Source organism: Lissotriton helveticus, chromosome 6 (genome assembly GCF_964261635.1).
Source record: "Lissotriton helveticus chromosome 6, aLisHel1.1, whole genome shotgun sequence".
NCBI classification, from domain to species: domain Eukaryota; kingdom Metazoa; phylum Chordata; class Amphibia; order Caudata; family Salamandridae; genus Lissotriton; species Lissotriton helveticus.
In genome coordinates this window covers 1,236,463,276-1,236,482,048 of record NC_136067.1, presented here as the reverse complement: position 1 = coordinate 1,236,482,048, position 18,773 = coordinate 1,236,463,276, and the positions used below count along the sequence as shown (strand labels likewise).

At 43.6% G+C, this 18,773-nt stretch overlaps 1 protein-coding gene across 1 annotated transcript in view; it reads right to left on the bottom strand.

The window, feature by feature from the left end:
- The window catches only part of POLR3F (RNA polymerase III subunit F), a 167,569-nt gene extending 148,830 nt beyond the window's left edge, over positions 1–18,739 (bottom strand). The window contains exons 1-2 of the mRNA XM_078648956.1: positions 18,495–18,739; positions 9,319–9,436 (exon numbers count right to left, since the gene is read on the bottom strand). Coding sequence (XP_078505082.1) covers positions 9,319–9,436; positions 18,495–18,550 — 174 coding nt within the window. The 5' untranslated portion in view covers positions 18,551–18,739. The remainder of the gene's footprint in view (positions 1–9,318; positions 9,437–18,494) is intronic.
- Positions 18,740–18,773: the final 34 nt, after the last annotated feature.

Below are 18,773 nucleotides of genomic sequence, written 5' to 3'. Positions count from 1 at the left end.
ATGGTTTGGCTCTAGCGTTCCATTGTGTTCCCTATTTTCTTACATCTTCATTTAAATGCACATACGTGTTCTAGAGCTTCTCACCCGCCTTAATTCTGATAAAATTAACTGCTAACAAAAATCTACTTACAGCAAAAACAAATACTTGGCTAGTGTCTGATTTTAATATCCTTTCCGCCACCTGGTATGATCTCACACCTATGTTTCTACAAACTGGTTTTATCAATTTTTCCCTTGCCATCCCATAAGCTGGGTAGAAAAAAAAGAACATGAGTAATGTCTTCCCTTTTACCCCCAGAGCACAAGGTACATAAATCGCTACCATCCTTAGTCCATCTTGCCACATATGAATTTAACATTAGTATACTATATCGTAGCTTCAAGTATAGTGTGTGGCAAGAGGAGGGTTTATCTCATTGAGAAAAGGTTCAAAACTTGGACTAGTTTTAATCAACAGAAATTCACTGGTCAATAAACCATTTGCTCTGTCATATGGTCCACTCTGTTCCATATGAAACCAAAATGACTTTTTTAGAACCCTCTTCGAGCTTTTTGTCATTTCTAAGGGATTATTCCAGAAATGTACAAAACCAATCGTTATCAGCCAAGACCTAACATGATTAAACCAAGTGAGGCGGTTATAGATATCTAAATCCTTTATCTCAATTAGGGCTGCCCTGTAGTCCGCTAACTCTGGTGTTGTCCCTATCCTGACCCAAAACATTAGCGGTCTTAAAATTACATGGTAATCAGTTCGCTTCACATTGAGATCCAGCATTAATGGTGTTAACGGGGTACGAGTTGGTAATTTAAGGAGTGCTCTATAAAATTTCTTTTCATTCAACTCGAACTCTTTTTTACATGCTGGGCCCCACAGTTCAGCGCCATAGATGGCAGCAGACTGGGCTTTAAACTTAAAAACCTTGAGTGCTGGCAACACAGCTTTATTATCACTGTTACCATGTTTTTTTAAGATTGGAAGTGCATTTTGCGTAAGCAGAAGCTTACTCTTTTCAATCTGGGTTTTCCAAGACATTTTTGAATCAATTGAGACTCCTAGGTACGTAAAATTTTGAACATATTCTATTCTTTGTTTATTTAGTACCATGTGTCCTGAAAAAGACCTGTGCGGATTTATCGCCATAAACTTAGTTTCACTGGTATTAATATCTAGTCCTTTGTTGCTGCAATAGATTTGGAAAGTGTTAAGTAAACATTGCAGACCCTTTGGTGTTTGCGACACTAATATAGTATCGTCCGCAAATAGGAGAGCGGGTATACTCTCTCCTCCTAACTTTGGGGCATCATTACTACAATCCTTCAGGAAACTGGGAATATCATTTACAAATAAGGAGAACAGAGTTGGTGCGAGAACGCATCCTTGACGGACGCCCCTCTTTATTGGTATTGCCCCAGTCTGTTCACCTTCCGGTCCCCACCTCACTTTAGCATAGTTGTTATGGTGTAATCTAATTAATTGCTCCAGGAGATTGGCCGGTAAACCCAACCTGTTAAGTGCTCCCCATAGTAAATGTCTAGGGATGAGATCAAATGCAGCTCTTAGGTCAACGAATGCCACATATAAGTGGCCCTTCTTTAGGTTGACTTATTTCCAACACATACAAGCGAACCTGAACAACTGATCTATGGTGCTAATTTTAGCTCTAAATCCTGCCTGATATTTAGTTAAAACCTGCTCGTCATCAATCCACAGGTTGATGCGATTTAAAATGTGCCTTGCGTATATTTTCTGTAAAATAACAATTAAACTTATCGGGCGGTAGTTCCCAGGATCGTTCAGATCGCCCTTTTTAAAAATACAAATAATTTCAGCACCCCTCCACGTTTCAGGGATTTCTGCACAGCTGCTACAGAGTTGCATAGGTAGTTGATAGAAGGGCCCCATACACCAATGTCATGTTTATATAAGTCACCCGGAATCTTGTCTAGTCCGGGAGCTTTACTTGCTTTGACTAGACTTATAGCCGTCAGTGATTCTTGCAGAGTAAATTCTAGTTTATCTTCATTCAAATTTAATACTAGTCCCTCACTTTCAAGGCTACCTATTTCTGGGGCCGAATATAATTTAGTGAAATGTTCAAACCAGGTTGATTCATCTAGGTAGACTTCCCTGGAGTCCCTACAATTCCTATTTCCATTTGCGACAATGTTTCAAAAAGTTATGTGGTCCCTGTCTTTCACTGCCTCTAACATACCTGACCACAGGGCTCGAAAAATAATTTAAAATGCACTAGACCTACAAGTCTAGTAACCTACAAAATCACCTCGACCTAAGTGCAATGCACTTGAACTCTGAAAGCAGAGGAAATGTGACAAGTTAACAAGATTTAAAAGCATTTTTATTGCTCATTGACTTTGTGAGCAATGAAGATGCCTTTAAATCTTGCTATCTTGTCACATTTCCTCTGCTTTCAGAGGCAGAGGTCAAATGTCAGTTTTTCTTCCTACTCGCCAGAAAGGTCGAGTAGGACCTAAAAATAGCTCGTCCTGAATTAATCTAACTCGCAAATGCGAGCAGGAATACAATAAAAAAACATACATTGCAACTAGGAGATAACGAAAATGAACATGAGAAAGCAGCCGATTGACACCGACAATTCAGATCTAACAGTCCCCGTCACCCTCCCCCTCGGCTCCCGATCCCTCGGGCGTGAACAGTTCCTCACTAGTCCCCTCAGAATCACTCACGTTCAGACCGGTGGTACACATGACTCTCCAGGCCATTAAGTCTTCCTGCAGTCTCTCATCCCTTCGCGCATGTTGCATATGAGTCTCCTCCGCCAACGACTACTCCCGAACATCCCTCAGCCATGCGGCAACCTCCGGAGCCCTCCGCCCGATCCAGGTAATGGCCACCATACGTCGCGCCAGGACCAACATAAGCTGCAATAGTTTGTAGGAGAGGTTCCTTTTCTTAGGCCTAGGCACCAGAGCCAGCAAACAGTGGAGCGGTGTCAAGTCTATCCTAAGGGCACTAGCGGCGGCTATGCGTCCCACCACATCCGCCCAGAAACTCCTCACTGAGATGCAATCCCAGGCCAAGTGCAAGAACCCCGCCCCTTCCGCCCAACATCTGGGACAGGTGTCCCCCCTATCAGGTGAAATGCGCTGCAACGAAACCGGGGTCAGGTAGGTGCGATGCATAAAATTAAAGTGTGTGAGCTTGAACCTTGCATTGCATGATACTTTACGTGTGAGGCTCCCTAAACGCCTGCGCTGACATGCTTTCAGGGCCGCCTCCAGATCTGTCTCCCAAGCGCTCCAAGCGGGCTGGACCGGCGGAACGGAGTCTTGACGCATGGCAGTATAAAGCAAGGAAATCAACCTACGTCCCCTACCACAGGAGAGAATGATGTTCAATGTACAAGAAGTCTGTGGCGCCTCAGGGAATTGGGGCCCAAGTCTCCCTCACCACCTCCTGAATGCCACGGTAGTGTAGGTACTGTCCCCCTCCCAGGCCAAAGGCCTCCACAGCCTCTTCGTACAAGACAAACAAATCACCTGGGTAGAGGTCAGCCAAAGTCGTGCAGCTGCCAGACCTCCAGTCCCTAAAAGACATGTGCTCCTCCATGGCTAATATGGGCGCCATGATCCATACCGGTAACTCCCTATGAAAGTGGGCCCGTCTCATCACCCGTTCCACAACCCTCTGCCAGATTCCAGCTGTGTGGCGCACCACATACTGTAGGGTCGCATCCGCTCCCCTCCCCTTCATCAATGCCACCTGTAGCATACGTTTGGTTGCCCTCCCAGCAAAGAGTTGCATCTCCCACCCGTCCGCGTCTGCGAACCACCTCGCTGCCGGGGGCAGTTGCGCTGCGTAATAATATAAATCAAACCTCAGAGCTTCCAGACCACCTTCCTCCCAGCTCCGAACCAAAGTGTGTAGCGCAACCCGGCTACGACGTCCCGCCCAAAGCAATGACATTAGCAGCGTATTGAGCGTGCGAAAGATTCGCGGGGGAATGGGACAGAGCGAATTCTGTAGGACATAGAGCGTCCTGGGAAGCATCACCATCTTCGCGACAGCGAGCCGCCCCATGAGGGAGAGCGGCAAGGTATTCCAAAAGGTTACCGAGCTCTGTAGAGACGTGAGGATCTGATCGACGTTCCGCGCCAACACCTGTGAATCTGACAGGGCCACCTGAATGCCAAGATACCGGAAGGCCTCCCGTTCCCAGCGCAGTCCAAGGTCCGAGACCAGTCCCCCACCCCCCCCCCGTATCCCACCAGGGGAAAGATCAAGGACTTACTGCGATTGATTCTCAGTCCCGAGGCTTCCCCGAAGCGGTCGAGGTGGTGCAACAATATGGGCAACGAAGTACCCGGCGTCCTCAGATAGAAGAGGGCATCATCCGCGTACAGGGAGACCACATTACATGTGTCCCCCACTGGGATACCCCATTGCGCCATCTCCGCGCGGACACGGACCGCCAAAAAGGAGCGGCAAGAGGGGACACCCCTGCCGCGTCCCTCGCCCCAACGCCACTCCTCCGAGCGCCCTGCGCCCAACCTCACTCTGGCACAGGGGGCCGCATACAATAGGCGGACCCAACGACAAAAATTGGGACCCACAACGTGGAGGACCTCCAGGAGGTACCCCCAGTCAACAGTATCGAACGCTTTGGCTATATCAATAGACACTATAACCAAGTGCTCCTCCCGATCGCGGACTTCATGAAGAATGTGGTTCAACCGCCTCAAATTCATGGCAGTATTGCGTCCCGGGATAAACCCACACTGGTCCGAGTGTACCAAGTTTACCATATGCGGCGCCAACCGGGCCGCCAAAAGTTTCGTCAAAATCTTGACGTCAGTGTTAATCATAGTGATGGGTCTGTACGCCGCCGGGTCACATTTGTCTCCACCCGGCTTCAAAATCATGCAGATCTCGCGCCCTAGTTCATACTAGGCGGCAGGGCACAACTCTCAAAAACCTCATGCAACAGGCTAGGGGCAATGGTATCACTGAATGCCAGGTAAAATTCCGGCGGAAAACCATCGCTCCCCGGGGATTTGGCCCTCGCAACTCGCACCTCCCCCAACGTCAACACTGCATCCAATTCCTCCACTGCATCCCCGACAGGGTCTACAAGGGTAAATCTTGCAAATACGGCAGGTATGAGTTTTCGGTGATTGCAGGGTCGGCCGCATACACCGTCTGCAGGTGTCACTGGAGGACCCGGAGGATGGCCTCCTCAGAGTGCACCACACGCCCGGTAGCGTCCCGAAGTGCAACTATCCTCTCCGGGGCGAATTCCCGCCGCATAATCCAGGCCAACATCCGACCCGCCTGATCACCCGCTCTATGGAGCCGCTGCCTGAATTGGCCTAATGTGTATTTATCGAGCCGATCTAAGATGTCATGAACACAGGCTCGGGCCGCCCGTTCCGTCGCCTGCTGTGCCTCATCCGGGTCTGGCAACGTTTGCTGCTGCAATAAATTACCCTCAGCTTCCCGTAGGTCTCGGAGAAGCTGCCTCCTGACCCCATAGGTGAGGCCCATACACTCACCCCTTATGACCGCCTTCAGGGCATCCCACTTGGTGGAATAGGTAAGGGACCCCTCCCGCCAGTTCAACTCCAAGTAGCTGTGGAGTGCATTTTGCACATGGTCTCCCGCTATCGGGTCCTGAAAAAGGTCGCCCGGCATCCTCCAGGTTCGAGGGCGGGAGGGTCGCCCCTCCCGAGCCACTATGCACGCCACCGGGGAGTGGTCAGACAAAAAGCGAGCCTGATGAGTGATCGCCAGTGAGATGGAAGCGTCTATATTGGCGACCAAAACCCTGTCTAGCCTGCTATGTGTGTTGTGAGTGGGGGAGAAACATGTGTATAGTTTCAGGGTCAGGTGTCTCGGGCGCCAAATATCTATCACCCCCAGATTCCTCATCACCTCTGTCTTTCCCTTTATTGACAGTTCTTGTAATCAGTGGGACAATTGCCTTAGAATAGCTGGCGTGTAATTCCATAAATTTGCCCATATACTCATTTTCCAAAACATGCGGGCCAACAATATCCACCAGAGTGTCATAGACTAGTGCCAACTTCTTCCCATGCTCCAAAATGTGCGCCCATTTAACTGAGCGACGATTGTTGCTCACTATGACGTTATCCATTTTATAGGGTTGACTGTTCGCATTATTCAATGAACTATTCATCAACCCTCCTTCAAGGGCAAGACAGAGTGGGCGATGATCACTCTCCATCCTAACATCGATTGCAAAATCAACAGCGAATGGCCATAGGATAGCATTATATAATCTATTTTGGTTTGGGTAAGGCCTCTACAAAATGTGGGGTGTTTTTCCGTATCTGCAGGAAAACGCCCGTTACATGCCCTGAGACCATGAGTCACGGTAAATCTAAGTATTTGCAGGGCTAAAGCGGAACATGGGACCAGTTTCGCACTTGTTAAGGCTGGAATTTTATTTACCATGTCTTCATCGTCTAAAATCTTATCCAGTCCGCTAATGGGTCCAAAGTTACAATTGAGGTCTCCACAAATTACTATTCCTACACCATGTTCTACTGTATTTAGAATGCTATCCAGCTGCCCGATTGTTTTAGACTCCTTTGACCCTGACCCAGGTCTATTATAGACATTGTAAATGTGCATTATCCTATTTGTCCTAGTTGTTGTATTGATACCTGGGATATCCGGTGAATCAGTCACTATTTGTTTTATACTAATACTTAAATTGACTTTCACCCATATTACTAGGCCACCAGAGTGTCTACCTCTTACTGACGGTACAGCAGGTAAAAAAAAGCTTTTATAACCCACTCTATATATGGTCTTAGTCAACCAAGTTTCCTGCAACGCGCATATATCACTTGTATTAATAAAACTATTCCACTCTGGATCAATAATGTTCCTGCGTAGACCCGCTATATTCCATGAGATAATTTTCAAATTTACCCACTCTTTATTATTTGAAACTCTCATGGTATCGCCATAAGCTAGTTGAGTACTACCATTTAGTATTAATGGATTGGGGTTATTTACACAACTACTTATGTCCTCTAAACTTACATCATCAGTTGTCCCTAGTGGAGCTATATCCAGCACTGCCCGCTGCCTCCCATAGTCTAAGGGTACGCCTGACCCGTGTAGTCAATCTACTTCCTCGAGTTGGGACAGTTCTTGGAATCTATTATATATTTCTGGGGCGTGAGACTTGCTTACTGCTTTGTTCCTACCATGTTCCAGATGTTTATAAAAGTATCCCAGTGGCAGTGCACATATGTTTGTTTCCCACATTGAGTTTGCTTCATGGGCTTGCAAGAGGGAGCGTATTACATGGGGATGTCTAAAGTTAACCACAATACAATCTCCCTGTATGTTTTTCTCCCCACTTCCCACCCACCCTACCCTTCGTACCATCAAAATGTCATTGGCTTTGTTCCCCGTACATTTTTGATGTTTGGTCAACCAACCTACCACCTTATTCTTTAGGTTTTGCCACGTTTCTTTTTGGTCCCTTTTTAATACTGGTACACCTGCTAAAACCAGAACATATGGACACGTAGCAGGGGGCAATTTTAGTATATCTGTATTCGGTACAAGGTCTGTCTCGTTTGAGCTATATACCCTTTCCCTTTGGGTTGGAGCTTCTGAGGACGATGTGGTACTAATGGGATTAGGATGGGCCCCTTTTTCACACTTATTAGCCCCTTGGGGATCTTTTGTATCACATTTGCGCGCCTTGTTTGAAAGCCCAACATTGTTTTATTGTTATTTGTTTTCACTGCAAGATACACTGGCTGCCTTTACGACCAAACACAAGAATTGCTAGGACATCAGTGAGACTCTATGATTTCCAGTAGCCCCTAGCAAACACCTCCGACTGCTGGGTTGCTGATAAGTTTCAGTACCCAGCAGCTTCCCTGCTCCTGCCACTCAGTGTCCACTGCAATACAAATTCAGGGCCCCTCTTAGCTTTGGCAAAGCCAACAGGTGAACTCATAATTGAAAATGCAAGCCAGTTCTAATGACTTTGTAATGCTTGTTCCTTACTCGGCTCATCCTTTTACAGAGAAAGAAAATTCAGGGGTGGTTGATATGCAGACAATTTACAAGAAGCACGGCATCAGCTTAATTGGCCTCGAGCATCCATCTTCGTGTGATTACTACTAAAACTCGGATATTTTCCAAATGAATGAAGTGCTCCTAGATTCACGGAGGACCCAAAAAATTCAGTGCCCAAGTCAAAACCAGCAAATGTGCCTTTAAACTATGGGCATTCAGGTAAAATAGTGAGGAGGACAAGAATCGCTTCCAATACTTTCTTCTTCCCCAAATCCCACCCACTATAGCAGCCTGTAAGCCACATAAAACAGGCTTGGTGGTTTTTAGTCTCCGGCATCCATAATCACTGAAATCAAGCCACGTTTGCATGGCTCTTCCAGCATGTACTGTACGAAAAATATATCTTGTTGAATTTGTATTTTACCCTAATTGTACAATACAGTGTAAGAACTATTTAGCAAAAGAACTCCTAGTTTGTAAAATAAACGAACGGAGAACAGTAAACACTTGAAAAGTCCACAGACAAAACATTGGGCAACGCCTGAAGTTTGAACCACACGCGTAAGCATAAGGGAGTAGGACACTACACAGGCGGTGTGATTCTGCATGGAATATGGTGGGACTTATCCTTGTACAGTCCAACTCAGTTAGGCTGATGATTGAATCCAATCAAATGTACAGGGCTTCAGGCTACTGATACCCTGAGGAAGACTGTAACTGAACCATTGTCCTTTCTGAATTCACAGTCACCTCTCACAACTTAATTATACTTGTACAACCTCTTCACCTTGATCGAACAATCCAGGTAGAAAAGCATTCACACCCTCCCAGACTGATTTAGTCAATACGGTTACTTGTTACCAGGCTTGTGGTAGAAGTCTATTTATCCATAACGACTAGACAAAAAGAAATGTTGACTAAGGGAGGGGGTAGTCCGATCTTTTTTCAGTTTCCAAAGGACAGCTCTGACTTATAAAACATTGATTACTGTGCAAATAGGCAGCTGCGATATTTGGCCAATACTTTGCAAAATTATTAATCTGCAGACAAATATCTAAAATATTTCACTTTCCAACTCAGCATTAACACCATTTCTCATAACAAAAGACAATTTTATTAGGGTACACTAAGTGTTCCAAAATGAATTGTATCATGGCTTCTTGCTATAGGGTTTGCTGCAGTACTGGAGTACGTCATTCATTACAAATAAAAGACTGTGGATAAATACAATAAAAGAGTGTATAATGTAAAAGTGAAGAACAATTTACCATTGAGAGTAGTCTATTGATGGCCATAGCTCTCTGCTGGGGTTCGATATGAGGCATTTCATTCTGAATAACCTGGTCTGTGATACCGTGGGGGAACTGCTGGCATAATTCTATGACCCTGAAACGGAAAAAAAAGGTCACAGCATTGTACAGTGAAAAAAGGACACCTTGATACCTACAAACATTGGATTTACTATTTGTGGTAGTAGAAAAAAAAACTGAAAGCTTGTAGGATTGTAAATCAATCTAATTTACAAATGGCAAACTAGTTCTAGTGTGTTTGAAATTATAATCCCATTGTAGAAGTTTTGAGTAGGTGACATCCCGTAGGTACGTTTTTGGACATGGAACAGAGACTATACCACAACTACAGGGAGCTTGGGCAGAGAGACACCAATATGGACAAAGGGGCACCAGTGAAAAAATACATACAATCTCCTGCAAAACGCTTTTAAAAATTGAGGAGAAACTCCTAGTAAAAATAGATTTTGGTTTTTCTACCTTATAAAACCTTCCTTTGCAGGAATATCACCTATTTAAAAAAAAATACCTACGCAACTGTGTGAATTTGGCAAAGTTCTAAATAAATAAAGAGCTTTTACAAAGTCCAAATTTGCAGACTCATACATATAACTAGATTGGTCACCAAAGAAGCAGCGGTGTCATTTAGTACAAGATGAACTATGAACTGTGAACTGTCCAAATTTAAGGAATTGAAAGCATTACTCAGAGCTCTGTAGCATCAACGTAGGACTATTTTTCTTTGCAGACAGCACCAGTGATTGATACTGAAACTGAGATGTGAACGTGTCCTTCGCTTTTTGAGAGCGAGTACTTGACTTTTTGTGTCTAAGCAACAAATGTGCAACACTGGCCTCGAAACATTGTTCTGAAACAGGGAAATATGTTGTTTGTGGTCACAATGGTGAGCCCACTGGAAGATATAACTGAAAAGGTCCACCGACGTCCTCCTCTGCCTTAAAAAGGGGGACATGTGAAGCTCAATGGAGAAGTGCATCAGAAACAAATCCAGGCAGTAAGGACCTGAACAAGTCTGAAATACTCAGGCTTCTACAGAATCACACACATGAACGTCAAATTGGCCTCTATTAGGTTATGATACTTGGCTGACTGATGTCAAAACTGCAATTTTGTACTGTTGCCTCACGTTATTTCTTGCTTTGCTACACTTGGTATTCGTCTCCAGCATGAGCTATTGACAGACTTGCTAGCTCCTGGTGTGCGGGCTTTAATGAACCTACAGTGAATATTGCCATTTTTAGGTCTCACCTAGCGAACGCAGCGCATGCACTGCTTCGCCTTGGCGAGCCTATTGCTGTGGCTTTTGCTAGCGAAGGGAGACAACCATGTGCGCGCACGGACAACCGATGTGCACGAGCATGACGTCTCCTCTTAGCTTTCAGTTCATGTGCGCGCACACCGCACGGCGTCTCTTTTGCTTGCGGGCTTGTTTTTACAACCCTGCGCTGGGCTGCAAGAACGAGACAGGCAGAGAACTATAGGGCCTCAGCAGCAATGCACATCACAAACACAAATACTGACACCATAACACTGCCGGGACTCGTAGTGTGACCATTAACTTTGTAAATAATATTCAAAATTCGCAAAAATATTCAAAGCAAAGGAAGGGTTACTTTTAAACGATGAAAAGGTATAGATCAGGCGGACGCGTCCCGGCTAGTTTTGTTTTTATTGGCTTTTCTGTCCCTGGGAGTGGCCAACGCGAGCATATGTACACAGGAATATAAAAAGCCCTCACAATGAAGGATCGGTAACCACCCCCATGAGCTCCATCTTGAGTATGACGCATTAGAGATATTTTGCCACATTGCCCCCACCCTCCGAAATGAGCACAATCACTGCTCTTCCCGAAAGAATACAAAATATTCACCACCTTGTCTTGAGAACTCTAGTTATCATAAAAGTATGGAACCCAGTGCGGTTTCCGCACCTTGTAAGACACCACAGTGGTTAAATCTCTTTCTGGAGAGATCTGGGTGCAAAACAGACTACGTAATTTCCCATGCCAGTGATTCTACGAACAAAGCCAATAAACACACAAAGTAGCGTTATGAGCCGCACAAGAGCAAGAACTTGGATCTGAGACGTATCTTTAGGGCACAGGCCTCGAGCATGCGGAAGTGCTAGGTGTAAATTTAAAAATATGGAGACTTTCAAAACTAAAAACAAAATACCTGTCACTTGAAATTCATTGTATGCGCTCACCGTAACACAGGCATAAAATAAATATATCTTCTCTTATTTGAAAAGTACCTTTTCCGACAGACCACTCCCTTGTCTGCCTGCTAACGCCCGTAAAAAAGGCAAGAATGACAAAAAGAAACCAAAACTTATCAGGTCTCTCCACCCTCCATGCCACATGACCACGTCCTCTCTCAGCTGTGATAAATTCATTTTAACTATTTTCGGGCAAGTTTCCCACCATTCGGCAAAACAAGAAAAGTGGATCTTGACGTAAAACGTATACATAAAATTACAATGGCCCTGATTTTAACCTTTAAGAAAACTAGGACCTACCAATAGCCCTACCTTCATGTCTACTGTATATTAGAAATACTTGGTGTGAACAGATGTCCCAGATTTCCCCGGACGGACAGTCCCGGGTCTCGGTGGACTGTTCTGGAGCCCCGACGCTCTTCTGCATTTGAAATATATGTCCCTGTTTTTGGGATAAAGGTCGGGTAATTCAGCAAAGCAGAATTGAAAGGTACGATCTCCTTTCACAGACAAGACAACTGGAATATCATTGTCGTGTTCTGGGGTTATGGAATTGTCGGATGAATTACCGTTATGGGTACCACTGACCGCGTCCACCGCATTTAAACCATACTAAATTATACATATCGGAGATAATAATCTATGTGCAGCGCTTTATCATGCAAGACGTTTTATGTGAAGGTAATTGGTATTGCAAAATATATGGACATGGAGTCTTTTTTTTTTAATTAAAACAAACTGTACACTGCTCCCAAAAGGATATCTAAATGGAGGTACCTTTTTTTACATGTATATTCTGTTTAATGTTCGGCTTGATACTTTCGTTTTTTAACTCTGTGGTTCTTCCAACGAAATAGTCAGTGTGAGAGTAAAAACAAAGGAAACCTATAGTTAGGTACATTACGTGTAAGCTCAGCAAAGAATAACAGTTGGAGAAATGCAAAGAAAATAAGCATTTGCAATGCAATAGGTCTCGCATTTATGGGAGTTTGAGTTATTGGCATTGTACATTTCACATAGTCCTTGCTTACAAGAAGCAAGATTTGCAGTAAAACGGGCACAGTTACTGCCAGCTTGTTTCTTGTTAGAAAAGACTATAAGCAAAAAGTGCGAGTTTACCCACCATTTGCCGGTTTTCAAAACACGCAAGTAAAAGGCATCGCCATTTACAATGCCAATAGCTCAAAGTTTGGCAAATGCAAGACCAATTGCATTGCAAATGCTTGTTTATGGTTAAGCTACATTCTTTGATGACTATGAGGCAACCATAAAGCACAGGTCAAACACTGTACCTCTTCCGAAGGCCAAACTGGTTAGCAATGACTGCATTTGTGGGCTCCGAGAACCACAAATTGCTGGGTCACTCCTGATCCTACAGAGGTTGCGAGACGTGGTGATATTGACCATGAAAGGTGTACCTATTTTGTCTTTTTGAAAGGAAGACTTATAGGGGTGTTATACTACAGCTAGCAGGCAATAAGGAAGAAGGGGAATTAACATCATATGTATTTATGCATCATGCAAACTAAAGTGTGAGGTCAAGAAAATGTGGGCCCACTGCAACTGGAGACCTTTGACAAAATCCACCATCCTAGAAGCAACTTTAATATCATCATGAGCAAAGAGACTGGTAGGGTCGAGGGGGGAGGGGTTGAACCCAGGCCCTGTGTATTAGCACAGTTAACTCGGGAATCTGTCCTAAGTGACATCTGGAAAACAAAACACAAATGAGACAGCCTATACTTGTACTTCTCCAGACTGCACAACTCTTTCTCTGCTCGGTTACTTCCTGGCACCCACCATGGAAAACACTATAATCATTGATGAATGGCCATAGGCTTCTCTAATCCTTCACCATTGGTCATGAGTGATGGGAAGGAGAAGCGGAGGGCTAATGAAATATGCAGGTTAAATGCCTGGGAAATGGTGGGCCACTTACACATCATCAAGTCTGATTACTTACAGTAGAATAAGGGTTCTGTTCACACTATTGTTACCCTTTGGAAAGCATTAAAAACTGCCCACTGGGGACATATACTGTTTGGAGTGACAGACAAAAATCAGGTACTACTTTAGGTTAGGAACTTTGAGAAAAACCTACAAAAAAATAAGGTCTGACAGATACATCTGATAGGCTTGGTATGGGACAGCTCACTAGATATTATGACATGGTGTCAAGACACATTATCACAGTGAGGAACTAACACCAATGGGACAGAAACCTCCAGTTTACAATGTTAAGCAAGCATTTGTAGATAACACTATAAGCCTCTCTATAGCTGCCTCAATGGAACTGGAATGGTAGAGTTTCTTAATGAGTTCAGACTATCAGGCTTAGGCTTAAAAGGGACATCACGATCAACGAGATCTCAGATGCCATTGTTCCTAAGAATCTTTTGTTATTCAAAGATAAATCAAGGAGTTAGTCCTAACGGAACAAACACCAAAGTGTCATTAGACATCAAGCTTAAAGATATATCATAACATAGAACACACGGGAGAACCTAGTACTTTTGAAAAATATATCTTGTTTTATATATTTTGATTGAAAATGGAGTACAAATAAATAAAATCATTCAGCACAAAATCAAGTAAAGAAGCTAAATCTCATTGGCCTAACAGTACTTGACTAAACAACTATTCCTAGTAAGTCATAAGCAACAAAATCTCTTGATGAGAATACATATTGCTCCAGAATAAAAAAAAAAAAACTTTCTTAGGAATAAAAGATGAGGTTGACGTTTCGGTCTGTTCGGCTGTAGTCCATCAGACCATCTTCAGGAAAATTAATTTCCTGTATTTGGTTTTGGTGCCAGCGTTCCTGCTTGGAGCAAAACACTCGCTGTTTTGATCCAAGTGGGAACGCTGCTATTCGACCAAGATTGTATATATAAATACAGCAAGCTACAGCCATCTGTATCCACACAGACTTTGGCACAATAACCAAATACAGGAAAATAATTTTCCTAAATTGCAGACAGGATTTCATCTGCAGCATCAACCTTGTATCCAGTGCATGGTGCTAGGTATTTGTTCGCTACCTTGAATAAGAGTCTTTCTTCTCAGCCATAATTGTGTTCGTCCTGAATATGGTCTGATGGACTACAGCCGAACAGACCGAAACGTCAACCTCATCTTCTATTCCTAAGAAAACAAAATAAATTCTGGAGCAATACGTATTCTCATCAAGAGATTTTGTTGCTTATGATTTACTAGGAATAGTTGTTTAGTCAAGTACTGTTAGGCCAATTTGATTTAGCTTCTTTACTTGATTTTGTGCTGAATGATTTTATTTATTTGTACTCCATTTGCAATCAAAATACATAAAAAAGATATATTTTTCAAAACTACTAGGTTCTCCCGTGTGTTCTATGTTATGATATATCTTTAAGCTTGATGTCTAATGACACTTTGGTGTTTGTTCCGTTAGGACTAACTCCTTGATTTATCTTTGAATAACAAAAGATTGTTGTGAATCAAATCCCTTGAAGGCTCCTTTTACCATTTAAATTATTGCCCAAGCCTCCAAGGGTACATTGGGTTCCCCAAACTATTGATTGTTCCAAAGAAGTCAGGAAATATGCCTGGTTCCAAGGACATCCCTGTTTCAGTAGTCAAGAAACTGCTGATTCAGGTGGGACATGGCAGCTGAAAATATCTGAGGGAGCTAAAAGGTGAAGACATTGACAGAAGAGCTGAGAAATGCCACAATAAAGCGGATATATAGGGAAGGGATACCTCAGAACCAATGCGTCATCTACTGCTTAATTCCTCTGTTGAATATTGAGACCAAAGTCCTGGCTAACATGCTACTAGTGTTGATTGTTTCTCTAATGCACTTGGATCAATCTGGCTTTATGACTTGAATACTGCAATGTTGAAACTGTACAGGGTGCACATCTGCCTGGATAGGGCTGAGAATGTGGACGAACCCTTGCTGGCTTCTATACATGAACACTCAGAAAGCAAATAATCATGAAGTAGAGCTTTATTTCAATCCCCAGAAGCCAGGCTTTTGACAAACATCTCTGCCCATCCTGAGTGGCATTGCTGTATATACCACCCACAGCTTGGTGTGGATGAATGGGGTATTGTCCCATGCTGCTCGCTCTCCCTACACTTTTTATGTTGTCCCTCAAGACCCTGGCTTTTTGGATCAAGAAAAACCTGCTCTTCACAGGCTACATGCGGACTTGAGGTAACGACAACAGAATCTCTCTCTACACCTACCGTGTAGCAAGGGAGCCAGAATGCGTAAAGAGACTGCTTGGCTCTATTTCGGTAGGTAGTCCACTGTAGGGACTATAATGGGGGACAGCTCGCGACACATGTTGGATCTGGCTTCGCTCCCCAAAGGCAGTAAGCAACTTATGGGTGCTTCTATAGCTAGTTATCACTCAGCTACCTGTTGACAGGGCACCATGTTGTCACTTCTATTTTTCATCTGACAATGTGTCCAGGTACTTGCAATTATTGGTTGCGTCCGTTGAAATAACAGGAGTGATAAATTGGCAAAAATAAAAATTCTAAGAAATAAGCCAAGGAGTGGAAATATGGTGCACTAGAAACCCTTTAGCATGAACAGACCCTTGCACATTGTGAAAAAAGGGTTGATCAATGCAGCAGATTAGCGTTATGCAAAACTGTTAAATAAATAGATAAATATAATTCAGATGTATGGGAGGGAGAGTTTAATTTATTTATTTATTTATTTTTTGAACTTATATGGCGCAAACAGCTACCCAAAAAGGGTTTCCCGGCGCCTACACCAGGCAACAGATACAGGATACAGGATAGGGAAAGACTCGGCGTACACCCAAAAAGTAACACTAGACTGAAATAGTAAAATGTAACTTTCTGTGTCAAACATATCTCCCCCCTATGAAAGTAGGTGAAATCTATGGAGGGGAGTCTAGGCCTTGTCGCTAAATGCAGACATTTTCAACGCGGTTTGGGGTTGCTCTAAATTAGTGCATTCTGAGCCCAAAAAACAGGATCTAGGAGGGACCCTCCTAGATGGCTGCCATTCAATATGGCTGAAAAAAGTCAGGTAAAGAAGCGCTATGATGCTGCTAAACAACATGGCTGAAAGACATTGACAAAGCCAATAGTTCTCGAATTGCCGAGACCGATTGGCTTTGCAAATTCTTGTTTAGGTTTGGGAGGGTGCAGGGTGCCACTCAGAATGTAAGCTTGAGTGTGTGTATGCTTCTAAGATAATTATTGGACACAGATGCGTAAATATTGTTTTACAGTTTTCCGTTCTATTGCCTAGAAGTTGCTTTGCACACATTACGAGAGTTCCACATTGCATGGAGTACCGCAAGAAAAGCTTACTGCACTTTGTGTCACTAATGAAATGCAGAAAGCAGCGTGTGCATAATTTTGAAGCCTCCATGTGCTTTGAACTTCAAAGTTAGTTGAAGTGGTACACTTACCAGCAATGTTCTTACTTTATTAGCACAAACCTTTGAAAACGATTGGCGACTTTTGTTTACTTTTTTATGCAGCATTATGACCTGTGTGAACATTGAAGCTTAAAGCAACTTTACTCCAAAAATGGAAACAGTGGAAGTACACAAGTACTTGGTCCATGCTCTAGGGGAGGGTCAAACACAAGAAGAGGATATGATACATGCACCTCTTGACATACCGGAACAAAGGAAATGAGATGCGAAGCAAAAGCAAACCAATGATAACCTATGGGTGGCCTGCAAACCCACCGTGTGTAAACATGTCTCGAAGAGACAGCAGATACGCTGTCTAGCCGAGACCTAAAAAGTGGGTACTAGACTACTTGATATGACAGTTACTTAAAAGGCCAGCAAGAGCCGAATCTTTCAGTGGGATGAAAACAGTGGAAAGGGTCTCTGAAGTGGCCGGGTTTGAATAATTAAGGGTGCAGCTTAAACATATACATTAAAATTTACAAAGATTGCCACCATACCCACACGTTTACATATAATCCCAACTGCAACTACATACAGGATCATTGCTCTGTGCGCTCTTCAGAGAAGGATTGGATGAACATATATTCTGAACACTTTTTTTGCACCCGATAGGCACTGAGAGAAACTTGCACTGCCTTCAGCTACTCCTTAGTTGTGCCCTGTTGTAAATACCTGGCTAGGACGCACTTCAAATTAAGCACTTTACAAGAGTACTACGCTGCCTGAAAAAAACATTCAGTCACAAGTTTTTGAAAAAGTAAGCATTCAAGTAAAGCATGTGTATTATAAACAAGAACGACATGTATTACCCTATCATTCTTTACACCCATTGTTCAGAACTCAATCAGTGTTTATCCATGTAAAGCTAAGGACATGAATACAGGCCCGAAAGTACCCAGTTTCAGTTGTCGGTTTTAAATTAATGCAGAGTCTGAGGCCCGGCCCACTTAAAGCCCTAGTAGTGGCCCAAAGTATGGTCGATAGTGAGAGGAGGAATAACTTATAAGTGCTGCGTTGACGCCCATTATCAGATTTGTGAAGTGATATTGAGTTTTGTCGAATACGAGCCCATATAGGGGCCACCACGAGCGGGCCCTGTATTAGAATGTGGCGCACGCTTATCTGTAATATACGTATGTCTATATTGCGTGTGGCGCTTTGTGCTGCAGAAACAGGGCCAATTCATGGGGGTGGATACATGCCACACAGCGGATTAAGCCGTAATTCTGTGGATTCGAGAAAAAAACATACTTCTGACTTTCTCGATTTGTTGTGTTAGTTTATGAGATATAATGTTGATAAGTGAAAACACGAACCTGATGCTTACAGAACAGTATGTATGCAAATATGTAACCATACAAACTACAAGAGGTAAAAAAAAAAAAGTCTATGGTAGATGCTCAAAATGCAAGGACTGAGCCAACAAAACGGTATTTTTTGCCAAACGCAGTGATCTTTCTTAATCACCTGTTCTCTATAGCTGCTTGGTCTGGCGACTCCTGTTTCACCTTTAAGTCCGCCATGAGTACTACCGCGGCTTGAAGGGGACACGATGAGGTAAAACTCTACCTCAATGAACACACCGGAACCCCTTGCTTGGTTGTGTACATGGCAAGCGTGGCGGGCGGCTGGCCTCCGCCGCTGAGCCTGAAATGTAAAATCAGCACAGACAGACCTGACAGAACTGTTTCAGTGGAAGACTCGTTCGCTACAATTAAACCTCTGTCCCCTCACGCAGACACAAAG